At 42.1% G+C, this 27,997-nt stretch overlaps 1 protein-coding gene across 1 annotated transcript; it reads right to left on the reverse strand.

Moving 5' to 3' along the window:
• Nucleotides 1–269: 269 nt before the first annotated feature.
• Nucleotides 270–27,992, reverse strand: LOC311150086 (cAMP-dependent protein kinase inhibitor gamma-like). The gene is made up of 3 exons (XM_084187357.1): nucleotides 27,824–27,992; nucleotides 3,039–3,223; nucleotides 270–914 (listed from the first exon to the last, which is right to left on the reverse strand). Exons 2-3 carry the CDS (start codon nucleotides 3,193–3,195, stop codon nucleotides 832–834), a joined length of 240 nt encoding a protein of 79 aa, XP_084043483.1. The 5' UTR covers nucleotides 3,196–3,223; nucleotides 27,824–27,992; the 3' UTR covers nucleotides 270–831.
• Nucleotides 27,993–27,997: the final 5 nt, after the last annotated feature.

Below are 27,997 nucleotides of genomic sequence, written 5' to 3' on the forward strand. Positions count from 1 at the left end.
AATTCCATATAGCTTGGACTGTAATGGGTTAAAAACCAATAGAAAACTGCGAATTTCCTTGAGAACAACATAAATCCAACTAGCTGTATTCTGAGCACTGAAAGGACAAATGGAATTTCAAACCATTCACTGAAGGAAATTAAATATTCCAGGAGGGCCTTCGGTAGTCTATCAATAGCAATGCTGTGTATTCTGAAGATGAGACAAGGTGTTCCAACAGCCAAAGTATACACAGAGGCCTACCATAACAAAAACAACTGTTACAGAAGACCCATATTACACATTTTATTACACAAAGAAATTCCTATTACAAAGGTATCAGAGAACCATTTGAAATAAATATGACCTCCATTACAGTACATTGTAATTGCAACTTCATGTGTTATTGTAAAAGAAAGGAGTAAACTAATGAAAAATGTTAACTGGGTCACAAACGTACACAAAACAAAAGGAGTAACAAATGATTATATATTCTGTATAGCTCTGCTTCTTGATGGGAGTTCGATCCAAAGTTCTGTGCTTTCTGATAGTGATTTGAGAACGTTTCCTTTACCACTGTAGTCCTGCAGCAACTATAGGCCAGGATCAGATGTAGTCCTACTTGTCAACTGTCAAGTTGTCAACTCCATTTCCCACAATGCCAATTGATAAAGGAGAAGAAGCATCATGCAACTGGACCAGCAAAGCTCCATCAGAGCAACACGGTGAGAGATGATGTCATCACTTTTGATGTCATCACTGTTGGGCTAGGAGAGGAGTAGGGTTCAGTCAGGCAGGACAACCAGTAGATCCTCTCTCCGTGTGTCCCTCTCTCCTCTCCTGTGAGGTGGTTTACGATGGGCCCTTGCCTCCCTGGGCCTCTTGGCTGGTCGACCCTTCACCCTCAGGGGCTGGTGATGCACCAGAGTCTCCTTCTGAAAGACAGAGGAAACATGGTCCATTAAAAACACAGCAACCACAAAAGGAACCTTTTCCACATAAACTGTCTCATATAGCGCAAGTGAACAGCAAACCTGGTATCAAAAAACGAATAAAGCAACACCTCACGGCACAATGCCTCTCCCCATGTGACCTACTTTTTATGCACTGTGCACAGTGTACTGAAGTGTACTGTGCACAGTGTACTGACATTTACACTAGTGACCAAAAAAGTGTTAAACGAATCAAAATATATGTTATATTTGAGATTCTTCAAATAGCCACCCTTTGCCTTGATGACAGCTTTGCACACTCTTGGCATTCTCTCAACCAGCTTCATGAGGTAGTCACCTGGAATGCATTTCAATTAACAGGTGTGCCTTGTTAAAAGTTAATTTGTGGAATTTATTTTCCTCTTAATGCGTTTGAGCCAATCAGTTGTGTTGTGACAAGGTAGGGGGGTATACAGAAGATAGCCCTATTTGGTAAAAGACCAAGTCCATATTATGGCAAGAACAGCTCAAATAAGCAAAGAGAAATGACAGTCCATCATTACTTTAAGACATGAATATTTCAAGAACTTTGAAAGTTTCTTCAAGTGCAGTCGCAAAAACCATCAAGCGCTATGATGAAACTGGCTCTCATGAGGACCGCCACAGGAATTGAAGACCCAGAGTTTCCTCTGCTGCAGAGGATGAGTTCATTTGAGTTACCAGCCTCAGAAATTGCAGCCCAAATAAATGCTTCAGAGTTCAAGCAACAGACACATCTCAACATCAACTGTTCAGAGGGGACTGTGTGAATCAGGCCTTCATGGTCGAATTCCTGCAAAGAAACCACTACTAAAGGACACGAATAAGAAGAAGAGACCTGCTTGGGCCAAGAAACACGAGCAATGGACATTAGACCGGTGGAAATGTGTCCTTTGGTCTGGAGTCCAAATTGGAGATTTCTGATTGCCACCGCCGTGTGTTTGTGCGACGCGGTGTGGGTGAACTGATGATCTCTGCATGTGTAGTTCCCACCGTAAAGCATGGAGGAGGAGGTGTGATGGTGCTTCGCTGGTGACACTCTCTGTGATTTATTTAGAATTCAAGGCACACTTAACCAGCATGGCTACCACAGCATTCTGCAGCGATATGCCATCCCATCTGGTTTGGGTTTAGCGGGACTGTCATTAGTTTTTTAACAGGACAATGACCCAACACACCTCCAGGCTGTGTAAGGGCTATTTTACCAAGAAGGAGAGTGATGGAGTGCTGCATCAGATGACCTGGCCTCCACAATCCCCCGACCTCAACCCAACTGAGATGGTTTGTGATGAGTCGGACCGCAGAGTGAAGGAAAAGCAGCCAACAAGTGCTCAGCATATGTGGGAACTCCTTCAAGACTGTTGGAAAAGCATTCCAGGTGAAGCTGGTTGAGAGAATGGCAAGAGTGTGAAAAGCTGTCATCAAGGCAAAGGGTGGCTTTTTGAAGAATCGCAAATATAAAATATATTTTGATTTGTTTAACATTTGTTTGGTTACTACATGATTCCATATGTGTCATTTCATAGTTTTGATGTCTTCACTATTATTCTACAATGTAGAAAATAGTAAAAATAAAGAAAAACCCTTGAATGAGTAGATGTGTCCAAACTTTTGACTGGTACTGTATGTGTAACCGATAGACGCGCGCACGCACGCGCACACACACACACACACACACACACACACACTTATGCTTTAGTTGTATTGTTGTAAATGTAAATAAGGTATGCTTTTTATTTGTAATAAATGTGCAAACATTTCTAAAAACCTGTTTTCGTTTTGCCATTATGGGGTATTGTGGGTAGATTTTTTATTTATTTAATCTATTATAGAATAAGGCTGTAACGTAACAAAGTCTGGAAAAAGGGAAGGGGTCTGAATACTTTCCGAATGCACTGTATAAGTCTAATGTCTATGTTAATGTTTTACATGTATGTCAATTGTAAAGTATCTTTGTCTATAATGTATTTTTCGTTATGTGTCTGACCCCAGGAAGCCTAGCTGTCGCCATCAGCGTCGGCTAATGTGGATCCTAATAAAATCATAAAACCATAAGACACCTCCTGGTTATATAGCATATATGCTCACCTGCAGCCTTCAGGTCCATCCCTTCCATGTCTTTGGTTAATTCACTGGTGCTGGCTCCTGCCCCCTGTCCCTGGATGTCAGGTACTGCGTTCCTGCGGCCTGTACGATCACAATTGATGAAGTCAGAGTACGACGTTGTTGTCTCCACATCCATCATCTGTCCATGACCAGAAACCTCATTACACCTGCAGAGAGAGGGATGGAGAAAGTGAGTGAGTGAGAGAGAGAGCAAGAGAGGTAAAGAAAGCGAGAGGGAGAGAGAGAACACATGATGCATAGGACATTAATACACACTTGGGCTTTTCAAAGTCCTACTACTGTGCCAAACAAAACCAAGCTGAGCAAAACCAAGCTGTATGGAGCTGGCCTGGTTATGCATCCACCATAGCAGCTGAAACTGTGTACAAAAGGAAAAAAGGCACCACAGTTTGGTTCAGGTTGACACAATAGTGTGAGGGGTATGACTATGTTAATGTTGAGCCATACAATCTGTGCCATTCTGTACTATCTCCAGAGCTCAGAGTTCTGAGTCAAATGTGAAATGACATTGCAACAGTGAAGGATTTCATTATTACCATTTCTATTTCTGCAAAGGGGCTAATGGAGCTAGTGTTAGTGTTAATTCACCAACCTAATTACAAAACGCAAAACAGGAGCGTTGATCTGGGACTCATCAAACCTTCAAGCCCTTCACTCACGTCGGCCGTCTAAAAACGACTCACACGAACAATGCAAGCTTGCAGGAAGGTCTTCTTTATAGGCAATAAGGAGCTTTTATTGAAGTAAAAGCACAAGATGTGATCAATATGACCCAAAGGCCGGCCGTGGGAGAGAAATACAGAAAATAATGAGTTCCAGTAAAGACCGTATTGAGATCAGCTCACATTAGCTATTGATTCCTCCCTGCTCTCTTTTTCTTCTTAGGCCATATTAAATTGGGTCATGAATCCTGCCAGGGACTACAACACTATACAATTGGTGGTTCCTAGGAGAAAAGGAGGGTGGAGGAGAAACAAGCTGCTCCAGAAAGAAAAGACAATCTGCTACTTTTCAAAGTAGGGCCTTCCTCTGGAAAAGAGATGAGGGCGACTGAATCGATTAGCTGGTTAAACCAGACTGAACGCTGTGCTCACCATTGTTTGAAACAACAGTGACATGTAGCAAAATCATTGGATGCCAGCCTATGAATCTGTCGGCCCGGTGTGTCTGACAATTACAAGTAGACCTATCCTACTCCCACACTCCCCTTCTCCTCCAACCACCATTAAAAGAAAAGAATCAGGCATGGTAGGCCCACAGTCAAGAGCCTCGTCGTGGCATGGCCAACAGCATTACAAAGAGTTGATAAAACATAGAGCATAACCAAGCGCTACATAGTCTGATAGTAAAGGCCACACATAAGCCACTTAACCTGCAAAAAAAATAAACATGTCAACAGATTCAACAAAACCTTGAACCATGAAGAATTCCTGGAGAAAAACTAAGTTGGCAGCCAAAGCCTTCCCTCTTTCTCTTTGAGCAGTGACACAGTAACCCTGGGTCAGGTGGTTGTCAAACACTTCACTCACATTCACATTCCTTCAGTATCACTCAGAGGAACGCTGAATCACTCAGAATTGGCTTCCTCTCTACAGAATATTATCCACCATGCCAAATGGGAAGTACCCAGTGTCAGTCAGTATGGGGCCAGGGAAGCTGTGTCTGTGCTGCTTGAGAATGAGGAATGGACTGCAGGGGAGAGAGAGAGCCGCATAGAATTAGATTACTAGAACAGACATTTCCATTCAAGTCAACACTCCGTGATGGGTGGACCGGCGACCATATTAGTCAAATTGTCATGGTCTGAAGGGTTTTATCCATCCTCCCCTCCAGGAGAGGACAGCACTCCAGGGAATGTAATCTACATACAGTATACATAGACGTCTTATTATAATGTATAGCACTGACTGCTTGAGGCAAGCAGTTTATTACTGTAACCAAGTTCTACCTCAGTTTCCCACTTTACTTTTACTGTAGTCTATGGTTTAACAGTTTGTTTTCCTAGTGTTACAGTTTAAAAGTCACAATGGTAACTCAATATATTAGCCAACGGCCCACTTTATAAAGGTCTCTCTTTATGTCCTGAAAGGGTAGAGCAGGGGAGGAGATGAAACTATACCTAGCTGCAGCTTCTAACACTACAAGAGGTCAAATGTCACAGGTGTGCTTTCATCCCAGACAAACACCTCCTTAACTCTCTACGGGAAATCACTACTGTAGAGTGCGGTACAGTCAGTGTGATCTGTTAGTTTAGCCCAGTGCTCGCTCTACTGCAAGACACTACTGTGTGTTTACAATTTTCTTTGAATCTCTGAACAAGCTGTGATTCTCAGAAAAAGAGGCTGTGCCTTCATTGGCTCCATGTACAATACATCACTAGTTGAATTTGTGGTAGTGGGGGACAGAGCAACCTGGAATCAGGGGTAGACGTAACATAGAAAAATGTAAATCCTGGATACTAATTAGTATGATATGTTACGTTTTGTATGGCATATATTAATTTGTGGATGTCCATTTCATATGGTATATGTTACCAATTGCAATTCGTACAATATATGTTACGGATTGCAATCGTACAATATGTTACGAATTGCCATTCGTACATGTTTTACGAATTGCAATTTGTACAATATGTTTTACGAATTGCAATTTGTACAATATGTTTCACGAATTGCAATTTGTACAATATGTTTTATGAATTGCAATTCGTACAATAAGTTCTACGAATTGCAATTCGTACAATATGTTATGAAATTTGCTAAATGTATGATATGTTACAAATTCCAATTTGTTGTGGCTAACGTCAGCTAGGTGGCTAACGCTGTTAGCTAGATGGCTAACATTAGCTGGGTTAGTGGTTAAGATTAGGGTTAAGCTTATGAGTTAGGTTAAAGCAGGGGTGTCAAACGTCCGGCCCGCGGGCCGGATCAGGCCCGCAAACGGGTTTAATCCGGCCCGCGAGATGATAAAAAAAAATAATAATAATTTTGTAAAGTATAAAAATGCGCTGCAATTTTTCAATAAAATAAACTGCTGTTCCAATTGCGTCCACTGGATGGCGCAATAGCAATTGTGTTAAGCAAGCAAACTGTTTATACCGGGGCAGAGCAAGTAGGTCAAGCACGTGCAGCCAATGAGCTACTTTGTTTTGCCCGCGATATTTATTACGGCTTCTACTTTTAACATTATGTGCTTTGGCACCCTCATTGCCCCAATATGTCTCTGTCAAAAAAGAGAAAAGTGGACGCAGAGTGCAGAGTGTTCCAAGAAAAATGGTCATCCTATTTATTCACGGAATTGAATGGGAAAGCTGTATGTTTGGTGTGTTCAGAGCATGTTGCAGTGCTGAAAGAATATAACCTTCGTCGCCACTATGTGAGTCTTCATGCCGACAAATATGACAACTTTCAAGGACAGCGGAGATGAGAGAAGGTGAATGAACTGTTGGCGGGTCTGAAGAAACAGCAGTCTGTGTTTACTCACAGCCGAGACATCAGTGACGCTGCAGTGAAAGCTAGCTACCTCATTGCTAATGAAATCGCAGTGGCTTCAAAACCATTTAGTGAGGGTGAATTTGTAAAAACATGCATGATGAAGGCAGTGGAGACTGTGTGCCCTGAAAAGCGGCAGGCTTTTGCAAATATCAGCCTGACAAGAAACACAGTTGCAGACAGGATTTCCGATCTTTCAGTGGATTTGGACAGCCAGTTGAAGCAAAAAGTAAAGTCATTTATTGCGTTTTCGGTTGCAATTGATGAAAGCACGGACATTACAGATGTTGCACAACTGGCCATTTTCATCCGCGGAGTTGATGACACATTGACCGTCACCGAGGAGTTCGTGGAGTTGGTGCCGATGACAGATACAACGACAGCAGCTGATATTTTTACCGCACTCGTCGGCGCGCTGGACAGGGTCGGAGTGGACTGGTCCCGCGCTGTCAGCCTGGCTACAGATGGTGCACCCTCAATGATCGGGAAAAAAGCAGGCGTTGTGACAAAGTTCAGAGAGAAAGTGCAATCTGCAAATGGAGGACGTGATTTTTGGTCTTTTCACTGTATTTTGCACCAGGAGGCTTTGTGTTGCAAGTCATTAAAGATGGATAACGTCATGAAGGTGGTCATCCAAACTGTTAATTTCATCCGATCCAGAAGCCTGAATCACCGTCAGTTTGACAGCCTTCTCAGAGAGAAAGACCACATCTATGGCCTGCCATACCACACTGAGGTAAGATGGTTAAGCCAAGGTGCTGTGCTGAGGCGTTTCTTTGATTTACGAGAAGAAATTGAACAGTTCATGGAAGAAAAGGGCAAACCAGTGTTAGAATTTCATTCCGCAGAATGGATGCAGGACCTTGCATTTATGGTGGATGTTACAGAGCACCTGAATAACTTGAACAAACAGCTGCAAGGGCGCAACAAAGTTGTCACGCAGTATTATGACAGCATACGTTCTTTCAAGTTGAAGCTGTCATTGTGGGAGACGCAACTTGCCGGTGGTGATGCAGCTCACTTCCCCTGTCTGAAAAATGTGTGCGCGACCCAACATGTGGCAGACATGAAGCGGTTCAAAGATAAAATAACGGGACTGTTATGGGAGTTTGAGCAACGCTTTCAGATTTATGTTTATATGTTTTTATGTTGATGTGCTATTGTTTTTAATTGATTTTATTTTATTTGTATATTTAACCTATTCTTGACTCTGTGGTTCTTGCACTTGTTTGGGGAACAGGATTTCATTATTTTTATCTACATTTCTGCCTGAGAAATGACACCCTGATATAGTTCTGTGATCTGTGAAACAGTTCTGTTAATCACTGAGGCATTGTGTGTTTGTGTGTTCTTTTTCTTTAGAATTTTCAAATAAACTTGACGTGTTTTATGATTACTAGTGATGTTGTGCTTGTACTATTTTGGACACACTGTCCTCAGGCTCCAGCTTTATGTTGTATGTTGATCGTATTAAAACAAAGAAAACAATCTGAAGTTGTTGTTTTTAAGTTATATATACCATGATTTTTCCGGTCCGGCCCACTTGGGAATAGATTTTCCTCCATGTGGCCCCTGAGCTAAAATGAGTTTGACACCCCTGGGTTAAAGGGTTACAGGAAAGGTTAGCTAACATGCTTAATAGCTGCAAAGTAACTCAAAAGTACCAAGTAGTTGCAAAGTTGCTAATTAGCCAAAATGCAAAAGTTGTCCATGATGAGATTTGAACACGCAACCTTTGGGTTGCTAGACGTTCACGTTATACGGCCGACCAACCACCGTACTTTCGTTTTTGCAATAAGTAACCTTCTGTCTTATGCACCCATACCAAACGTAACATACAATTTCATACTAATTTGAGTGTCCTGAGTTTACATTTACTATGTTACGTCTAGTCTATGAGACCAGGCTGGAGAGAGAGAAGGCTCTTGATTGGATAAAGGGCTTTGTTTACAGTATATGAACATCACCGACAAGACAACATGATGTAATAGGACCACACACGTATGCACGCAGCCGCTCACAAACACACCAATATCATCATCAACAAAAAAAGCCTGTGAGATCAGTCAGGGAACAGAATGAATATGAGTCAGCAGAACAAACATAGTGCTTTCACTGGGCCATTAGGGAGAGATGCTGGTCCAATCACACCGGAGCCTTTTAAGCCTGATCCTTGTAATAAACTCTACATTATCTGCAATAACCTGCACAAAGGAAAGCCGCCTTGCTGTCTTCTAAACCCATTAGGGCGTTCTCCTGCCCAATTGGAAGTCTGTCAACTAATTTCACTGCATTTATTGATGGAGGAGAGAAGGCCTAGGCTACACATGACTTAATCCAACTCTATCTCATAGCAACAAGCTAATCTTCTGTGACTATTCTTCTCTCCTGCCTGGTTGCTTTGGGGATCTGTTCATTATATTGAAGCTACAGTAATGGTAAAATGTTTTAAGATATCATTATTATAGGCTACACGTTAGCTTGACAATACAAATGATCAAAACAAGAGTCCTTCCCTTTTAAAAGCAGAACAAAGGGTCTTTGCTGAAATATGGATGCAAAACAACAACAAACAGGGTGAAACCATAGGAAACCATGCGCAACCAGCTGAGTAGAAATATGACACTCAACTTCCCTAATATTCCTGTTAAACAGGAATGCCAAGTCCAGCCAAACACCAAAGAGCCTTTATAATCAAACCATATGCCACATTCATTCAGAAAGAGAAAGATGGTAAAATAATCTAAAGAAGAGTGTACACAAACAATTTTAGAACTCCAAACTCAGTGTGTGTAAAGCAGACAGCAGTCCATAGAGGCTCTCTCTGGGAAAGATAGCCATGTGTGGCTCAGCTATGGCACAGAGCCGCCACTCCTTCCTCTCCTCTAAACCAGGGCTTCACAGAGACACTTGGAGAGTCTGGGTGCTGGCCGTTCTCATGCCGTCAGCAGCTGCTGCCTGCCTGTGTGGACTACCAGCCCACTCCACAACACTGGGGAGTTGTATTTCCTCCAGCAACAGGATTAGCATTGTTGTTCTACACAGCTCTTCAGTTTCTTTCATAAATAAATCAATAAAACAGTGTCTATTGAATACTAGTGGTGAGTATGTGCCCCGGCTCAGTATATCCTTCCTGTTTTTATGAGACTGCCGGACTTGGGTGTGAATACTTAATTTCCCCTGGTAGTAGTGAGTAGCATAAAAGTTATGAGACAGAAAGATAGCCTGGTGTGAGTTGAGGGAGAACTTGCAGCAGTTTGCGTTTGTGAAGTAAGGCATTCCCCTGACTGACTGAGAGGGAGGCTTAGGCTCTAACATCTTTGCCAAGTTTAATTTAGAAGAGTCACTAGGGACTTTCAGTACCTCAAACTGCAGTTGCCCTCATTGCTCCCTGTGGCTCACTATGTAAATCTCTATGTAAATCTAGCCAAATCGTTCCCATAGCTACAGAGTACAGACCTAGCCTATCATTAAGGGATAATACAATACTTAATGCAATCTGTTTTCTCCTCTGTTTTCTCCCTCTTTTGATGCTGTAGAAACAATGTTGAATGGCAATTTTCAATTTGCATTTCTTGAACGATGATTTGGATCATTGTGTGTTGGCAATGAGTGGTGGGGTGAGCTGAGCAGTGCTGTGAGGAAGTAACCGGGACAGGGAGACCCAGGGGATGTGGAGTCCTAGTGGGCAGCCTGGTTCGTGTTCAGTAGCGCACACTGTAGCAAAACATTTTGCAACAGTAAACAAAATCTGTTCTTATTTGACAAGTTCAGCTGGTAATTTACTGTTTCAAAGGGACTCTACTGAACAACACAACCCTTCTGCTTTAGGACCTTCAGCTGGAGGATGACATCACTGGGGCTTCACCCGTCATCCCTCACATGACTCACCACATCTCAGGAAGTCCTTCATAACTTCCACATATTCTCATGGCACCTATTCAACTAACTCACTGCTTCCCTAAAAACTTGCTGCTCCCAGGCCCACTGAATAAAAATCAACATAATCTACTCTAACACACCAATGCCAGGCCTGACATCCACTCACGTTGTTATCAATTTTTTACTACCCGGAAACTCATACATTAATTAACATCTAAACAGCCTTTTGAATCTTTTAAAATCCTAGTAGGCCAAAGATCCTGAGGACATCGATTTTTACCCCATACGTAATGCGGAAAGAACTAACACAGATTTTAATATTAATCTTGCTTCATAGGTTCTTCAAGGCAAATCAGAATCCTCCTTGACGCCCAAAACCAGAAGGCAAAGTTAACGTCATGAACAAGAATAAATCGTCTCACAATACAGGAGAATACATTCTTTACAGTAGGCCATTCTGCTCTCTATGTTGGCCTAGTTCAGTGTGTTCCATGCTGCCTAAAGCTGGGTCAATATCAGTCCCTGTGGACCACAGGCTTAATGCATTATAACAATGTAGGGCCGTGGAGATACATAATGGTTGTCTTCTCACAATGTAACCACACCACATGACCACAATGGAGTAAAGTGACTTCCATCTTGAGGGCAAAACAGCACAAAATCAGAAAGTAAAGTGACCTCTGGTGAATGAATGTCGTCCATGAGTGGAAATAGAGAGGAGAAAGGAGCTGTACAATTAAATAAGCTTTTCTATTCTCTTCTCCAGAATACACTAGAGAGATAAGTGTGTCGATCACCCTATAACCCTGCTCCACCCTGTCAGCCAGACACATGAGAATAGAGAGCAATTGTAATGGCGTATTTTTGTAGGCACTAACAAGGCTAACTCCACCATGGCTCAGTGGCCAAAGCCTATGGGGACATGAATGGGGGTTTTGGATAAATGCCGAAAATAAAGCCTGTGGTAAACACAGGCTTAGGAGATCTTATAAGTTTTGTTCTATGAGATAATCTTCATCAGCTAACATCACTGTGTAAGCATTTATGTAATCAAAACAAATAAAATGCTAACAATGTGCTAACATTTAAAAAAAATACAACTATACCTCTGGGTCGCATGCCTTTCACGTCTAGCTAACAGGCTTAGCTTGCCTTATCAGACGGACCCAGTCTCCTCTGGACAACATCGTTCGGGAACCGATAAAACAAGCACCTTCCCGCTGAAGAAATATGGTTGCAGCCTGGAGTAAAACAATATACAGTGGGGAAAAAAAGTATTTAGTCAGCCACCAATTGTGCAAGTTCTCCCACTTAAAAAGATGAGAGAGGCCTGTAATTTTCATCATAGGTACACGTCAACTATGACAGACAAAATGAGATTTTTCTTTCCAGAAAATCACATTGTAGGATTTTTTATGAATTTATTTGCAAATTATGGTGGAAAATAAGTATTTGGTCAATAACAAAAGTTTCTCAATACTTTGTTATATACCCTTTGTTGGCAATGACACAGGTCAAACGTTTTCTGTAAGTCTTCACAAGGTTTTCACACACTGTTGCTGGTATTTTGGCCCATTCCTCCATGCAGATCTCCTCTAGAGCAGTGATGTTTTGGGGCTGTCGCTGGGCAACACAGACTTTCAACTCCCTCCAAAGATTTTCTATGGGGTTGAGATCTGGAGACTGGCTAGGCCACTCCAGGACCTTGAAATGCTTCTTACGAAGCCACTCCTTCGTTGCCCGGGCGGTGTGTTTGGGATCATTGTCATGCTGAAAGACCCAGCCACGTTTCATCTTCAATGCCCTTGCTGATGGAAGGAGGTTTTCACTCAAAATCTCACGATACATGGCCCCATTCATTCTTTCCTTTACACGGATCAGTCGTCCTGGTCCCTTTGCAGAAAAACAGCCCCAAAGCATGATGTTTCCACCCCCATTCTTCACAGTAGGTATGGTGTTCTTTGGATGCAACTCAGCATTCTTTGTCCTCCAAACACGACGAGTTGAGTTTTTACCAAAAAGTTCTATTTTGGTTTCATCTGACCATATGACATTCTCCCAATCCTCTTCTGGATCATCCAAATGCACTCTAGCAAACTTCAGACGGGCCTGGACATGTACTGGCTTAAGCAGGGGGACACGTCTGGCACTGCAGGATTTGAGTCCCTGGCGGCGTAGTGTGTTACTGATGGTAGGCTTTGTTACTTTGGTCCCAGCTCTCTGCAGGTCATTCACTAGGTCCCCCCGTGTGGTTCTGGGATTTTTGCTCACCGTTCTTGTGATCGTTTTGACCCCACGGGGTGAGATCTTGTGTGGAGCCCCAGATCGAGGGAGATTATCAGTGGTCTTGTATGTCTTCCATTTGCTAATAATTGCTCCCACAGTTGATTTCTTCAAACCAAGCTGCTTCCCTATTGCAGATTCAGTCTTCCCAGCCTGGTGCAGGTCTACAATTTTGTTTCTGGTGTCCTTTGACAGCTCTTTGGTCTTGGCCATAGTGGAGTTTGGAGTGTGACTGTTTGAGGTTGTGGACAGGTGTCTTTTATACTGATAACAAGTTCAAACAGGTGCCATTAATACAGGTAACGAGTGGAGGACAGAGGAGCCTCTTAAAGAAGTTGTTACAGGTCTGTGAGAGCCAGAAATCTTGATTGTTTGTAGGTGACCAAATACTTATTTTCCACCATAATTTGCAAATAAATTCATTAAAAATCCTACAATGTGATTTTCTGGATCTTTTTTTCTCAATTTGTCTGTCATAGTTGACGTGTACCTATGATGAAAATTACAGGCCTCTCTCATCTTTTTAAGTGGGAGAACTTGCACAATTGGTGGCTGACTAAATACTTTTTTTCCCCACTGTACCATCCTTGCATTTCGTTCAAGCTGGTAAGCAGAAAGCTAACTAAGCTAACTAGCTTTTTGGCAGACTAGTGTAGCGTAGACTTGTTTGCGTGGTCGGTGTAGTAATGTGAAAAATTGTGTGACTACTAATGTTGTAGTTCCATTTCTCTGACCGTTAGCGACTTGTTAGTAAATAACTTATTTTGAGCACATAAAGGCTTCATTATTCATAAAAAGTTCATGTTAACTGACTGATATCTCATAGAACAAAACATACAAGATCTTCTAAGCTTGTGTTAACCTCAGATCTTATTTTCGGCGTATATATCCCAAAACACCATTATTTTCCCCATTCATTTCCCCCATATGAATAGCCAACGAACCAGAGGTAGAAAATGCTAACTTATTTCAATTTTTTAGGACTACAAGCTGGCGAGCTCTATAAATGTACTGTAGCAACATGGCCTGCCCGCTATACAGCAATGGGATACCCCAGTCTGTGTGTGCGTGTGCATGTGTGGAGTACTCAGCCACAAATCACAGCTGAGGCTGAGTCAGTAGTCCAAAGAACTCTGGACGTCATAGAAAAGCCACTTGCATATTGGAACTGGTCTTTCTATTGCTGCTAAATCACCATTGATTTACCATTGTAAATCAAACCAAGTTTAATGAGGATAAAAAAAATTATATAATTTGAGACAGACTGGGAGGATAAGCAAAGGCACACACACTGACATTATTCTCTTTACTGGTGCAGAATGAGTTTATAGGAAAAAGCTAACGAGCCAGGACACCCATATGGTGAGGCACAGGAGTGCGTCTGAAATGGCACCCTATTCCACATAGGGCACTGGTCAAAAGTAGTGCACTATATCGGGAATAGGGTGCCATTTTGGATGCAACCAGGGACTCACTGGAGAAGATAATGTTCCTGATATTAAATGGAAAAAAGCTCTGAAGTTCTCCTGAAGCAATGTTCCTAAAACAACTGTGACAGAAGGTCAAATTTGTGCTGCTTTTATTTAGAGTAACTGTCATCGTGATATCTTTCTAAGCAAGCTAAACAAACACAGATCTGATTCAGCATAATGGAATGTGATATGGCCTACCTAACCTAACAATGTTGAACATGTGCAAGAGTAATGTTGAGTATGACATGTTTTTTCCAAACATTTACTAATAATCCCCTTTTGTTTACTTTAAGCAGAATGCAAATGTATAGGTGTCAAGCAGGGGCCGGTTTCCCGACATCAATTTACAAGTGTTTTAACACCAGTCTCAACGTCAACAGTGAAGAGGCAACTCCGGGATGCTGACCGTCTAGGCAGAGTTGCAAAGAAAAAGCCATATCTCAGACTGGCCAATAAAAATAAAAGATTAAGATGGGCAGTCTGAGATATGGCTTTTTCTTTGCAACTCTGCCTAGAAGGTCAGCATCCCGGAGTCGCCTCTTCACTATTGACGTTGAGACTGGTGGATTGACTGACCTTCATGTCTTAAAGTAATGATGGACTCTTTGCTTATTTGAGCTGTTCTTGCCATAATATGGACATGGTCTTTTACCAAATAGGGCTATCTTCTGTATACCATCCCTACCTTGTCACAACACAACTGATTGGCTCAAACGCATTAAGAAATTCCACAAATTAAGAAGGCACACCTGTTAATTGAAATGCATTCCAGGTGACTACCTCGTGAAGCTGGTTGAGAGAATGCCAAGAGTGTGCAAAGCTGTCATCAAGGCAACGGGTGGCTACTTTGAAGAATCTCAAATATAAAAATCTATTTTGATTTGTTTAACACTTTTTTGGTTACTACATGATTCCATATGTGTTATTTCATAGTTTTGATGTCTTTACTATTATTCTACAATATAGAAAATAGTAAAAATAAAGAAAAACCTTTGAATGAGTAGGTGTTCTAAAACTTTTGACCGGTAGGGTATATCATCAATATTAATAGTGACATGTTTAATGTCTTTTTGTTCCAATATTTGATTTATTTAATTAAAATAAGTCACCTAGACTTTAGGTTTTTAAGAGTCAATTACCCCAAAATGCCCAAATAAAACGTATAAAATTCATTTTCACACACTAATCTTTAGGGGGCATTTTGCCCCATAGACGGGGGCGTTTTGCCCTTATAGTGGTGCAAAATGCCCCCGTTCTAAGGTTTATGTTTTTATTGAATAACAACAACAAAAAATTGTCCACTTATTTCCCTTCAAAATGTGTTTGCCTAAGGATAGCCAGTCTAAATCTTACCAAACGTAGCTTTTTTTCTGTCAGAAAATACATTTCCCTTAAGGGGACAGTTTCCCCCAAGTTACCCTACTGATAGGATCGAAAGAAAGGGAGTGCTGCTCTCGGATCAGCTTTCTCCATTCAAATCTTACCTTAACAGTATAATTATTTCATAATACTGATGACGGTTCAGCTCCTAGAGAGATATTACCACCTACGGCTGCAAAAATTGAGGTGGCTTATTCTAATGCTTACCCAATAAAAATGCACAAAATCACAGATTTGGCACATATTTGCCCACGTTAGGCTACACACTATGAAAAATATTGAGAGAAATTACAGACAGCAGCCTACAAGTAGCAAAATAGTGATTGAACATTAAATGTATTTTAATATGATTGAAAAAGGCCTATAGTCTACTGTTTATATTTTAATGCAGTCATATCGGTTTTCATATGAAGCATATTTTTATATGTCGCTTGTTTGTATCAATTGCAAAGATAGTCAACTTTGTATTTGCAGTCAACTTTGTTCTAAAGTTATCAGCGTACGGCCCAGTACATCACTGGGGCCAAGCTTCCTGCCATCCAGGATCTCTATACCAGGCGGTGTCAGAGGAAGGCCCTAAAAATTGTCAAAGACTCCAGCCACCCTAGTCATAGACTGTTCTCTCTGCTACCGCACGGCAAGCGGTACCGGAGCGCAAAGTCTAGGTCCAAAAGGCTTCTTAACAGCTTCTACCCCCAAGCCATAAGACTCCTGAACAGCTAATCATGGCTAGCCGGACTATTTGCACTGCCCCCCCAACCCACCCCATCCCCTCTTTTATGCTGCTGCTGCTCTCTGTTTATTATCTATGCATAGTCACTTTAACTCTACACACATGTACATATTAACTCAATTACCTCGACTGACCTGTGCCCCCGCACATTGACTCTGTACCGGTTCCCCCTGTATATAGCCTCGCTACTGTTTTTTATTTTACTGCTGCTCTTTAATTATTTTTATTTTTTATTTTTTACTCAACACTTATTTTTCTTAAAACTGCATTGTTGGTTAAGGGCTTGTAACTAAGCATTTCACTGTAAGGTCTACACCTGTTGTATTCGGCGCATGTGGCAAATAAAATTTGATTTGATTTGATCAGCGGTCACAGAGAGAAGGATAAATCATTTGATTCAATATTTAGCGGAGATCTTCTGTGTATAATAAGCATCTAATGACGCACAGCTGTTCTACGAGTGGCCTGAAGCAGGCGTTAGATCACGAGCGTTTTCAAGTGAAATGTTAAAGGGAAACTTCAAAAATGGTGAACTTCATATTCATCATTTCCAGCACTACCCCAACATCAACATACTGTATGTGAAAATGGCATGTTTCTATGTTTTGTAGTAAAAAAAGAGAGGAAGATAAGTGTTTCCAATGACATCATCAACCAATTAGTAGACAATTAGTACGCAATTTGTAGGCAATGCCTACTCATAATTGGTTAAAATCACATGATGCACACACGTTTATCATCCTCTATCCTTTTTACTACAAAACATAGAAACGCGCCATTTTCACATATGTTGATGTTGGGGTGGTGCTGGAGATTATGAATATGAAGTTGAAACATTTTGAAATGTCCCTTTAATAATGATGATTTTGCGAAACAGCTCTGAGATTTAATGATGCTCCTACGAAAGGTTCTAACGATTAACTTAGCCTTAAGATGCTTCTGGGAAACCGGGCACAGGCCACATTGCAAAGACGAGACAAGCAGATAACTCTTTGAGAAGGATCTAGAGAGTGGGAATATTTAGAAGTCTCTTTAGCTCTGTTCACTACCATGGTGGTAGACAGGGATCATGGTGACAGACTAAGTATATTTCTGCTCCCATATTTAACAACATAAGACAGGAAGCAGGTGGGTTGTCTGCTAGAGTTGTTTATGGCCTGCCTTCTCCAAACCTCAACGTCAGACTTAAAAGTAAAAAAAGGATGGGACTGAATAGGACAGGGTTCTTCAATTCCGGTCCTGGAGGGCCGAAACACCTCTGTTCATCCTCTCCTTCTAATCAGGGGCTAATTCAGACCTGGGACACCAGGTGAGTGCAATTAACTACCAGGTAGAAATAAAAAACAGAAGTGTTTCGGCCCTCCAGGACCGGAATTGAAGAACCCTGGAATAGGACCACCATGCTTTACTTCTGAGAATAAACAGGGGAGGGAAGAGAGGAGAGGAAAGAATGCATGCATGTTTATTACTGTGGTTGTGGCTAAATAAGGCAATCTGTTACTGGATCCTCCTGTTTTTCCGTTTTTAGAACTGAAAAAACCCTGGAAAACACCCTGTTATACATGTATGCGTACAGCGACTGCACTGGTATCTAACTGCAACATAACAAAACAACTAGTAGGGTGCAGCTTTTTGGAACACCTGTTACAGTAAATTTCCTCCCCAACCATGTCTCCCTCATCATCAGACAACTATAACATAATGTTCAAACTGAACACATCTCAATCATTTACCAGGGCTAAAACATATCCACAGCTGCATCAGGTCTCGCAACCTCAGCCTTGTCCTCTCCCATAAATCTACCAGGATGTGGGCGTCCAGTGATTCGATTTGCTTTGTACAGAATAAGGAGGGTGGAAGTGAAGGCACAATATTCCCCGTAAGCAGCAAGCTTTGAAACAGCAAACTCGGGTAATCATTATGGTTTGTTATAAATAATGAAACCAGCTCTGCACTATAATAACTACTAATGTAGTACATGAAGATTATTGAGAAATGTAATCTTAGTTGCTAGTTGATTCCCCAGGTTACCCAGTCATGTTAATGAGTTAAAGTAAATCATTAACGTTATTCTAAGAGGGCCTCAATCATACCCACTTAGCACAAACTAACCCTTTACATGTTCTTAATGACTAAGCCTACACGGTTATTTTGCAAAACCAATTAACATCTTCTTGACTTCCAGAAAAAGCAGAAGTTTGAAAACACAAAATGATGGGTAATATGAAAATCAGGACTCAACTTAACTAAAGTAATGCCACGATTAAGTTAGAGACTTAAGAAGCAGCACACAAGCACATTCTGACAAATCTAAAGTCTGGTCTACAGACGAGGTGTACGTGTGTATCTATAATGTATTTGTGCAGTAAGAGACATTTATCTTCCTGCCAGTCATTTGGTCATGAGAAAGTGAAGGAGCTAAAAACAGACACACAACCAAATGTCCTCCAGCCTAGTCTTACAGAGCATGGAACGTGCTTAGAGGTCATTGAAGTACTGAGTAGGCTACTACTGACAAAAAGTACAGCCTGCAAATGTGGAAACACATCTCCCATAATTAGAGAAGAGGGGAGAAGAATATTATATATATATATATATAATGCCCATTTATAGTTAAGAAGAATGTGCACACAAATACTCGATATTTCTAAAGCTGTATTTCTATAGCTCAAAATATAGCAACCATTTTCCATTATGCATTTTAGACAGAGGTCTGTGCTGGATTGCTTCACACCGACCAGTAACATCTTTTTAAACGTTTTTTTCTTCTGTAAGAAATATTTGTCTGGCTACCCAGACTCCTTGCTCTGTCCAAACGCTATGCCACACCCATGGACATTAGTTTCTTCTCCACAATGAGTCTGGATCCAAGTACTTCCCAGACCCTTCACCGAATGCAAACACATTCAGGGCCGTCTGATTGGTCCAGAAACCGATGGGTTGGGCCAAAGCCAGAACACACGTGGGTAAAGCGGCAGTTTGAAAATTCATCATTGGCTTTGATACTCTGATTGGTTTGAGATGTTCCAATCACTGACGACTTTGTTTTGTACAAAGTCCATCATGTACAAAGTCCATCATGCCAATGACGGCAGTCTCAGACTAAAGTATGTAGCGAACGACAGAGCAGCAGAAGAATTGAGTGTGAGTCGTCAGGCTAACGAAATATAGTCCTGGATACTCTTAATGGTATGCCACCTGTAGAGTAGGGACACTGGTCTGCTGTAGAATGTGCTGAGCACTTCAGTAGGAGTTGGCGGATTCCACACCTGGTCAGCCCAGAAATATTTTTGGTAACTCAGATTGTTCTGGCAATTTTCACATAGAAACTTAAATTAGGAAGAAGGATGCTTGACATGCTTCTTACATTTGTAATGATAAAGGTGGCCATTTTAGGCCCTTTTTAAACCTATACATGCCTCCTTTAAGACCCTATGATCTGTGAACTGTACATGATACAGACAACATATTGGTGTCATTATATTCCTTATAGTGTGCTCTCAAATATGGCGTAACCTATGTCTAGATTCTGAAAAAAATATGTCACATTGATTTATTCAACATAACAAATAATATCTCAGAAGTACCCTTTTTGATTTTGTTCATTTTAATAGATATTGTTTAGAACAATATACTCTACAAGTACATCAAATTTCCAGAGCGGGCTCTCTGCTAATTTTGAAGGTATGATAAATTATGAGCACCACCAATACAGTGAATGGGAAAATGGATTCAAAGGGAACTCTGCTGGTGATTTGCTGAATGTGCACTCCTAAAAGAGGGCTGTGATTGGTTAATGACATATGCCAAACTTTATACATAGAAATTGACATACAGTATCTTTAAAAGTACCAGAGAGCCCACTCTGGAAATGTAACGTGTTGAGTATATTGTTCCAAACAATATGTCTAAAAATAAGCTAAATCAAAAAAGGGTACTTTCAAGATAGTAATATTAATATTTAATAAATTGATGTGAGATGTTTTATTTCACAATCTAGACATACTCCATATTTGAGAGCACACTATAAGGAATATAATGACACCAAGATGTTGTCTGTATCATGTACGGTTCACGGATCATAGGGTCTTGCATGTATAGCTCTAAAAAGGGCCTATCCTGGCGTAGAATCGCCCACGTAACCAGACTTGCACCAGAGACTAAAAGAATGTACCTCCTGAGGGAAGAAAGTAATGACCACCACACCCAAGACGATAAACAACCATACACAACAACCAACCCTCATAGCCAACCCAACAACACACACATACAGTACTTTACACTCATCCAGAGTAGGCCTACTCTACAGGGGATTCAATCAGAATTTGTCCTGACTAATAATGTTATTGTTGCCTTGGCAGCTATCAACACACGCAGATATGACATCCATTAGCTAAAGTGGGAGTTGGAAAATAAATAATAGAGTGGTGCTGCTGGTGCTACTGCAGATATACAGTACATTATCATTATTGTTGATCCATGAGCCTTTAATTTTTGATCTTGCAGATAAAGTTCTCATGCTAGTGTTTTTCACCCCTGGTCTTAGAGGTGTGTGCAGGCTTTTGTCTAAGCTCATGGGCTCCCGAGTGGCGCAGCGGTCTAAGGCACTGCATCTCAGTGCTTGAGGCGTCACTACAGACCCCCTGGTTCAATTCCAGGCTGTATCACAACCGGCCGTGATTGGGAGTCCCATAGGGTGGCGCACAATTAGTCCAGCGTCGTCCGGGTTTGGCCGGTGTAGGCCGTCATTGTAAATAAGAATTTGTTCTTAAATGACTTGCCTAGTTAAATAAAGGTTAAATAAAAAATAAAATATCATCGGATTCAGCTAATGGTCTTGTTAATCAAGTGATTGCACCGCTGGCCTTGAACAAAAAACCTGCAAATACAAAATAAATCCCTACAGGACCAGGAGAGAACATTGACCAAAGCAAGAGGGCAATATATACGACAAGTGAACTTCTTTTGGTTTACGGTTTGCACTAGTTAATACACCCCCAGGTCCACTGGGGCCCCCCTTCATCTACTACTGGGTCAATAGGCAACATAATCATGTGTTCATACAGATAATCAGATACAGCAGCACCTGGTCACAATAAATCCCTCTTTCAAGACAAATTGTAAACTGCATGTATTTTCTTGATAACCATTATTTTTTTGTTGAGAAATCCCTCTGTCAAGACCATTGTAAACTGCATATGAAAATGTGATGATCATGATCTTAACAGAGGGTATTTGTTGAGAAGGGTGTTTTCACATATAGTCCTCTTTAAAATAACTGATCTCAATCCTCTTTAAAGTGAACTCTGGGGTAAAAAAATATATAAAAAACTCAGTTCTCTTTGCATTCACGCTGCCCTGGCCTTTGAATGAGGACTCAACTATTTTCCGAGTTCACTTCACCTATTTTGTGGGCCGAGTACCCTTTGCATTTACTATGTTTAGAAAGAAACCAATATCTTTTTCCAACATTCACTCAATGCACTCTGGGTTTTTTAAAGTGCAGAACAAGCTATTCCATCAGAACGTGTAATTGGACAGCTAGATATACCTACTTACATTTTGGAAGCTAATAGATTGCACTTATTATTGTATCCAAGATGTATCCAAGATGGCGTAGCAGTGCGGTGGTGTACTATGTGTGTGTCCATGTAAATAGCCTGTTTTTTCTTTTCATCCTTCTACTAAATATACTTTCTTGCAACCCGCCTCACTCAATGTGGAATGGATTCTATTATTGACTTACCTTTTATCTAGAATCTCCAGTTGAAACTAGCTAGCCAGCTAACTAGCTACTTGCTATTTGCCACCGTTAGCGGTTTTCACCCAGAACATCGGATTTTCTGCCGGAATAACTGAATCACTGGACATTAACACCGGATCGCAACTAGCTAGCCGCAACAGAATGGATGTTGCTGTTGGCTAATCACCACTGCCCCTGAAGCAAGCACCAGTTAGCCTTGAGCTAGCCTCGAGCCAGGCCCATATCCCGGCTATCTACCTCTCTGTCTACCGGACGGGAGTAGCCAGCTAACTAGCTACTTGCTATTAGCCACCGTTAGCGGTTTTTCACCATTGTCCGTGGACTGCACTACCTACCAGCCAGCTCTAGCCTGGACTATTATTACATTAACATTTTAGATTTTAGTCATTTAGCAGACGCTCTTATCCAGAGCGACTTACAGTTAGTGCATACATTATTTATTTATTTATTTTTTCAAACCGGCCCCCCGTGGGAATCGAACCCACAACCCTGGCGTTGCAAACACCATGCTCTACCAACTGAGCTACATCCCTGCCGGCCATTCCCTCCCCTACCCTGGACGACGCTGGGCCAATTGTGCGCCGCCCCATGGGTCTCCCGGTCGCGGCCGGCTACGACAGAGCCTGGATTCGAACCAGGATCTCTAGTGGCACAGCTAGCACTGCGATGCAGTGCCTTAGACCACTGCGCCACTCGGGAGATTATCGGCCAGTCTGCACTGTCTTCACAGCGCGTTATCGACCCAGAACATATCGGTTTTTCTGCCGGAATCACTGAACCTTTAACTCTGGATCATCGTAACTAGCTAGCTGCAACCAAATGGATGTTGTTGTTGGCTAATCAGCCTTGAGCTAGCCTCGAGTCAGGCCCATCTCCCGGCTATCTACCTCTCTGTCAACCGGACTCTACCTCCTAGAGTCGACACGGAGCCCCGCCGATCCATCACGACTGGTCTGCCGACGTAATCGTCTGTGGTTTCAACAGGCTTCCCGTTGCGACGACCACGAAGATCCATCTGCTAGCCCCGGCCCACTAGCACACGCAAACAACAGCCTTGTTTCCTGCTAGCCAGTGCTGTAGCATCAATTCGAACTGCTCTCGGACTCACATATTGCTGTTCACTGGACCTTATGATCACTCACCTGCACAGCTGATGCCTGCTGGACTGTTCCTTTACACGGTACCCTGTCCTGTTTATCTGTTTAGCCCCAGCCCAAACTTTCATCACCATTACCAGTTGTTGTCTTAGCTCTCTCGAATAACACCTGTGATTGCTTTATGCCTCTCTCCCATGTCAATATACCTTGCCTATTGCTGTTCCAGTTAGTTCTTATTATACAATTTCACTGTAAAGCACCAAGTCCCTCTCAAACTGCCTCAAATACACGCGGAGACCGGCTCAATCGGTGCCTCCAGTGATGCTCTCTCTTTCATTGTTACCCAACGCTTAGGTTTACCTCCACTGTACTCATATCCTTCCATATCCTTGTCTGTACATAATGCCCTGAATCTATTCTACAACGCCCGGAAATCTTCCCCCTTTACTCTCTGTACCCAACGCACTAGAAGACTAGTTCTTAAAGCCTTTAGCCGTATCCGTATTCTAGTCCTCCTCTGTTCCTCTGGTGATGTAGAGGTTAACCCAGGCCCTGCATCCCCCAGTATCACTCCTACTCCCCAGGAGCTATCATTTGTTGACTTCTGTAACCATAAAAGCATTGTCTTTTTGCATGTTAACATCAGAAGCCTCCTCCCTAAGTTTGAGTTATTCACTGCGTTAGCACACTCTGCCAACCCTGATCTTCTAGCAGTGTCTGAATCCTGGCTTAGGAAGGCCACCAAAAATTCAGAAATGTCCATCCCCAACTACAACATTTTCCGTCTAGATAGAACTGCCAAATGGGATAGAGTTGCAATCTACTGTAGAGATAGCCTGCAGAGCTCCATCATACTATCCAGGTCTGTGCCCAAACAGTTTGAGCTCCTACTTCTAAAAATCCACCTTTCCAGAAATAAGTCTCACAGTTACCGCTTGCTACAGACCCCCCTCAGCCCCCAGCTGTGCCCTGGACACCATATGTGAATTGATTGCCCCCCATCTATCCTCAAAGTTCGTACTGCTTGGTGACCTAAACTGGGATATGCTTAACACCCCGGCCATCCTACAATCCAAACTAGATGCCCTCAATCTCACACAAATTATCAAGGAACCTACCAGGTACAACCCTAAATCCGTAAACATGGGCACCCTTATAGATATCATCCTGACCAACTTACCCTCTAAATACACCTCCGCTGTCTTCAACCAGGATCTCAGCGATCACTTCCTTATTGCCTGCGTCCGTAACGGGTCCGCGGTCAAACGACCACCCCTCATCACTGTCAAACGGTCCCTAAAACACTTTAGCGAGCAGGCCTTCCTAATTGACCTGGCCCAGGTATGCTGGATGGATATCGATCTCATTCCGTCAGTAGAGGATGCCTGGATGTTCTTTAAAAAGTGCTTTCCTCTCAATCTTAAATAAGCATGCCCCATTCAAAAAATGCAGAACTAAGAACAGATATAGCCCCTGGTTCTCCTCAGACTTGACTGCCCTTGACCAGCACAAAAACATCCTGTGGCATACGGCATTAGCATTGAATAGCCCCCGCGATATGCAACTTTTTAGGGAAGTTAGGAACCAATATACACAAGCAGTTAGGAAAGCAAAGGTTAGCTTTTTCAAACAGAAATGTGCATCCTGTAGCACTAACTCCAAAACGTTTTGGGACACTGTAAAGTCCATAGAGAATAAGAGCACCTCCTCCCAGCTGCCCACTGCACTGAGGCTAGGAAACACTATCACCACCGATAAATCTACAATAATCGAGAATTTCAACAAGCATTTTGCTACGGCTGGCCATGCTTTCCACCTGGCTACCACTACCCCGGTCACCAGCTCTGCACCCTCCGCTGCAACTTGCCCATGCCCCCCCCCCCAGAGATTGGAAAGCTGCCGCGGTCATCCCCCTCTTCAAAGGGGGTGAGATTCTAGATCCAAACTGTTACAGACCTATATCCATCCTGCCCTGCCTTTCGAAAGTTTTTGAAAGTTAACAAACAGATCACCGACCATTTCGAATCACACCGTACCTTCTCCGCTATGCAATCCGGTTTCCGAGCTGGTCATGGGTGCACCTCAGCCACGCTCAAGGTCCTAAACGATATTATAACCACGATCGATAATAGACAGTACTGTGCAGCCGTATTCATTGACCTGGCCAAGTCTTTCGACTCTGTCAATCACCGCATTCTTATTGGCAGACTAAATAGCCTTGGTTTCTCAAATGACTGCCTCGCCTGGTTCACCAACTACTTCTCAGATAGAGTTCAATGTGTCAAATCGGAGGGCCTGTTGTCTGGACCTATGGCAGTCTCTATGGGGGTGCCACAGGGTTCAATTCTTGGGCCGACTCTTTTCTCTGTGTATATCAATGATGTCGCTCTTGTTGCTGGTGATTCTCAGATCCACCTCTACGCAGACGACACCATTTTGTATACATCTGGCCCTTCATTGGACACTGTGTTAACAAACCTCCAAACGAGCTTCAATGCCATACAACACTCCTTCCGTAGCCTCCAACTGCTATTAAACACAAGTAAAACTAAATGCATGCTCTTCAATCGAACGCTGCTGGCACCCGCCCACCCGACTAGAATCACTACTCTCGACGGGTCTGACCTAGAGTATGTGGACAAATACAAATACCTAGGTGTCTGGTTAGACTGTAAATTCTCCTTCCAGACTCACGTTAAGCATCTCCAATCCAAAATTAAATCCAGAATCGGCTTCCTATTTCGCAACAAAGCCTCCTTCACTCATGCTGCCAAACATGCCCTCGTAAAACTGACTATCCTACCGATCCTTGACTTCGGCGTGTCATTTACAAAATAGCCTCCAACACTCTACTCAGCAAATTGGATGTAGTCTATCACAGTGCCATCCGTTTTGTCACCAAAGCCCCATATACTACCCACCACTGTGACCTGTACGCTCTTGTTGGCTGGTCCTCACTACATATTCGTCGCCAAACCCACTGGCTCCAGGCCATCTATAAATCACTGCTAGGCAAATCCCCGCCTTATCTTAGCTCATTGGTCACCATAGCAACACCCACCCGTAGTATGCGCTCCAGCAGGTATATCTCACTGGTCATCCCCAAAACCAACACCTCCTATGGCCGCCATTCCTTCCAGTTCTCTGCTGCCAATGACTGGAACGAACTGCAAAAATCTCTGAAGCTGGAGACTCTTATCTCCCTCACTAACTTTAAGCATCAGTTGTCAGAGCACCTTAACGATCACTGCACCTGTACACAGCCCATCTGAAATTAGCCCACCCAACTACCTCATCCCCATATTGTTATTTATTTTGCTCATTTGCACCCCAGTATCTCTATTTGCACATCTATCATTCCAGTGTTAATACTAATTGTAATTATTTTGCACTATGGCCTATTTATTGCCTTACATCCATAACTTGCTACATTTGCACACACTGTATATATATTTTCTATTTTCTGTTGTATTTTTGACTTTATGTTTTGTTTTACCCTATATGTAACTCTGTGTTGTTGTTTTTAATCGCACTGCTTTGCTTTATCTTGGCCAGGTCGCAGTTGTAAATGAGAACTTGTTCTCAACTGGCTTACCTGGTTAAATAAAGGTGAAATAAAAATAAATAAAAAATTTGACCCTGCTGGTCATCTATGAAGGTTTGAACATCTTGAAGAACAATCTGGCCTTAATGGCCATGTACTCTTAATCTCCACCCGGTACAGCCAGAAGAGGACTGGCCACCCCCTGGTTCCTCTAGGTTTCTTCCTAGGTTATTTTACCTTAACTCTAACCATTTAAAATGTCAACTTCAAATGTGGTAACGTCAGAGTTGGGATCCAGATAGCAATTACCTTTATTTTGTACCCGATGTTGTGATTCTCACCAAATATGTTGTCGTCTTCTCACACTATTTAAACCCCACAATCGAATAAACAGTTTATGAAGCTCGTTTAGCCAATACAACAAATATTGCAAACAAATAATCTGAATGTATTAATCAAAACTCCACACATATTTTGGAATTTCTGTGCATCCTTGACAGTCGCTAATCAATAACCCAAAACAGCACACGTTTTTTCTGAGCTCCTTTGGAATGTTCACGCTGCACAAAAAAATTACTCACAAATTGGCTAACAAACAAATTGGCTGAAAGGGACCAAGTGTGAAAACGCCCTTTCTTTTGAAATGGTCATTTTACAGGATCAGTTTATTGGTGCTGATGAGTGCTGAACTTATTTATGTATTTATCTGATTATGGTGCGCAATACGCAAAACTGAATCGAAGGTTGAAATATTGGACAATACAGTTTTACATAAATCGCCCAGAATACTAAAAGGAGAATAATAGGGATTTAGGCATTGATAGGCTATCTATTTCACCAGACGATACAGTATTTTCGGGTCAGAGAATATAGCCTACATTGTTCATGTACGCTATAGATATGAATTCCAATGAGCAAAGAATCAAATAAAACGTCCCTCAAGTCCCAAAATGTTGGCCACTTAGAAGAACACAGGGCCTGCATCAAAATCAGAATTGTAGGCTAATTGCTCGTAGTCCAAATGCGCATCGGCCGAGGTCGTGCCGCTACAATTATTTTCACAACAATTTGTTATACTGTAACAAAAAGACATGACTAACCTTGATTCGCTCGCCTTTCTTATCCACTTGTTACAATCGGATCAAACACCAATTAAGTTTCCGGGCTCATCTGCAACACGTAGTATAAATCTTGTAACGATGTTGGTCTGGATTAGTGATAAAAAGTATCCGAAAGCGGGATGTTTCTCTGGCAACCTCGGGAAACAATGAAGG

This window comes from Coregonus lavaretus, assembly GCF_964263955.1.
Source record: "Coregonus lavaretus genome assembly, chromosome: 22".
Classification (NCBI taxonomy): Eukaryota; Metazoa; Chordata; class Actinopteri; order Salmoniformes; family Salmonidae; genus Coregonus; species Coregonus lavaretus.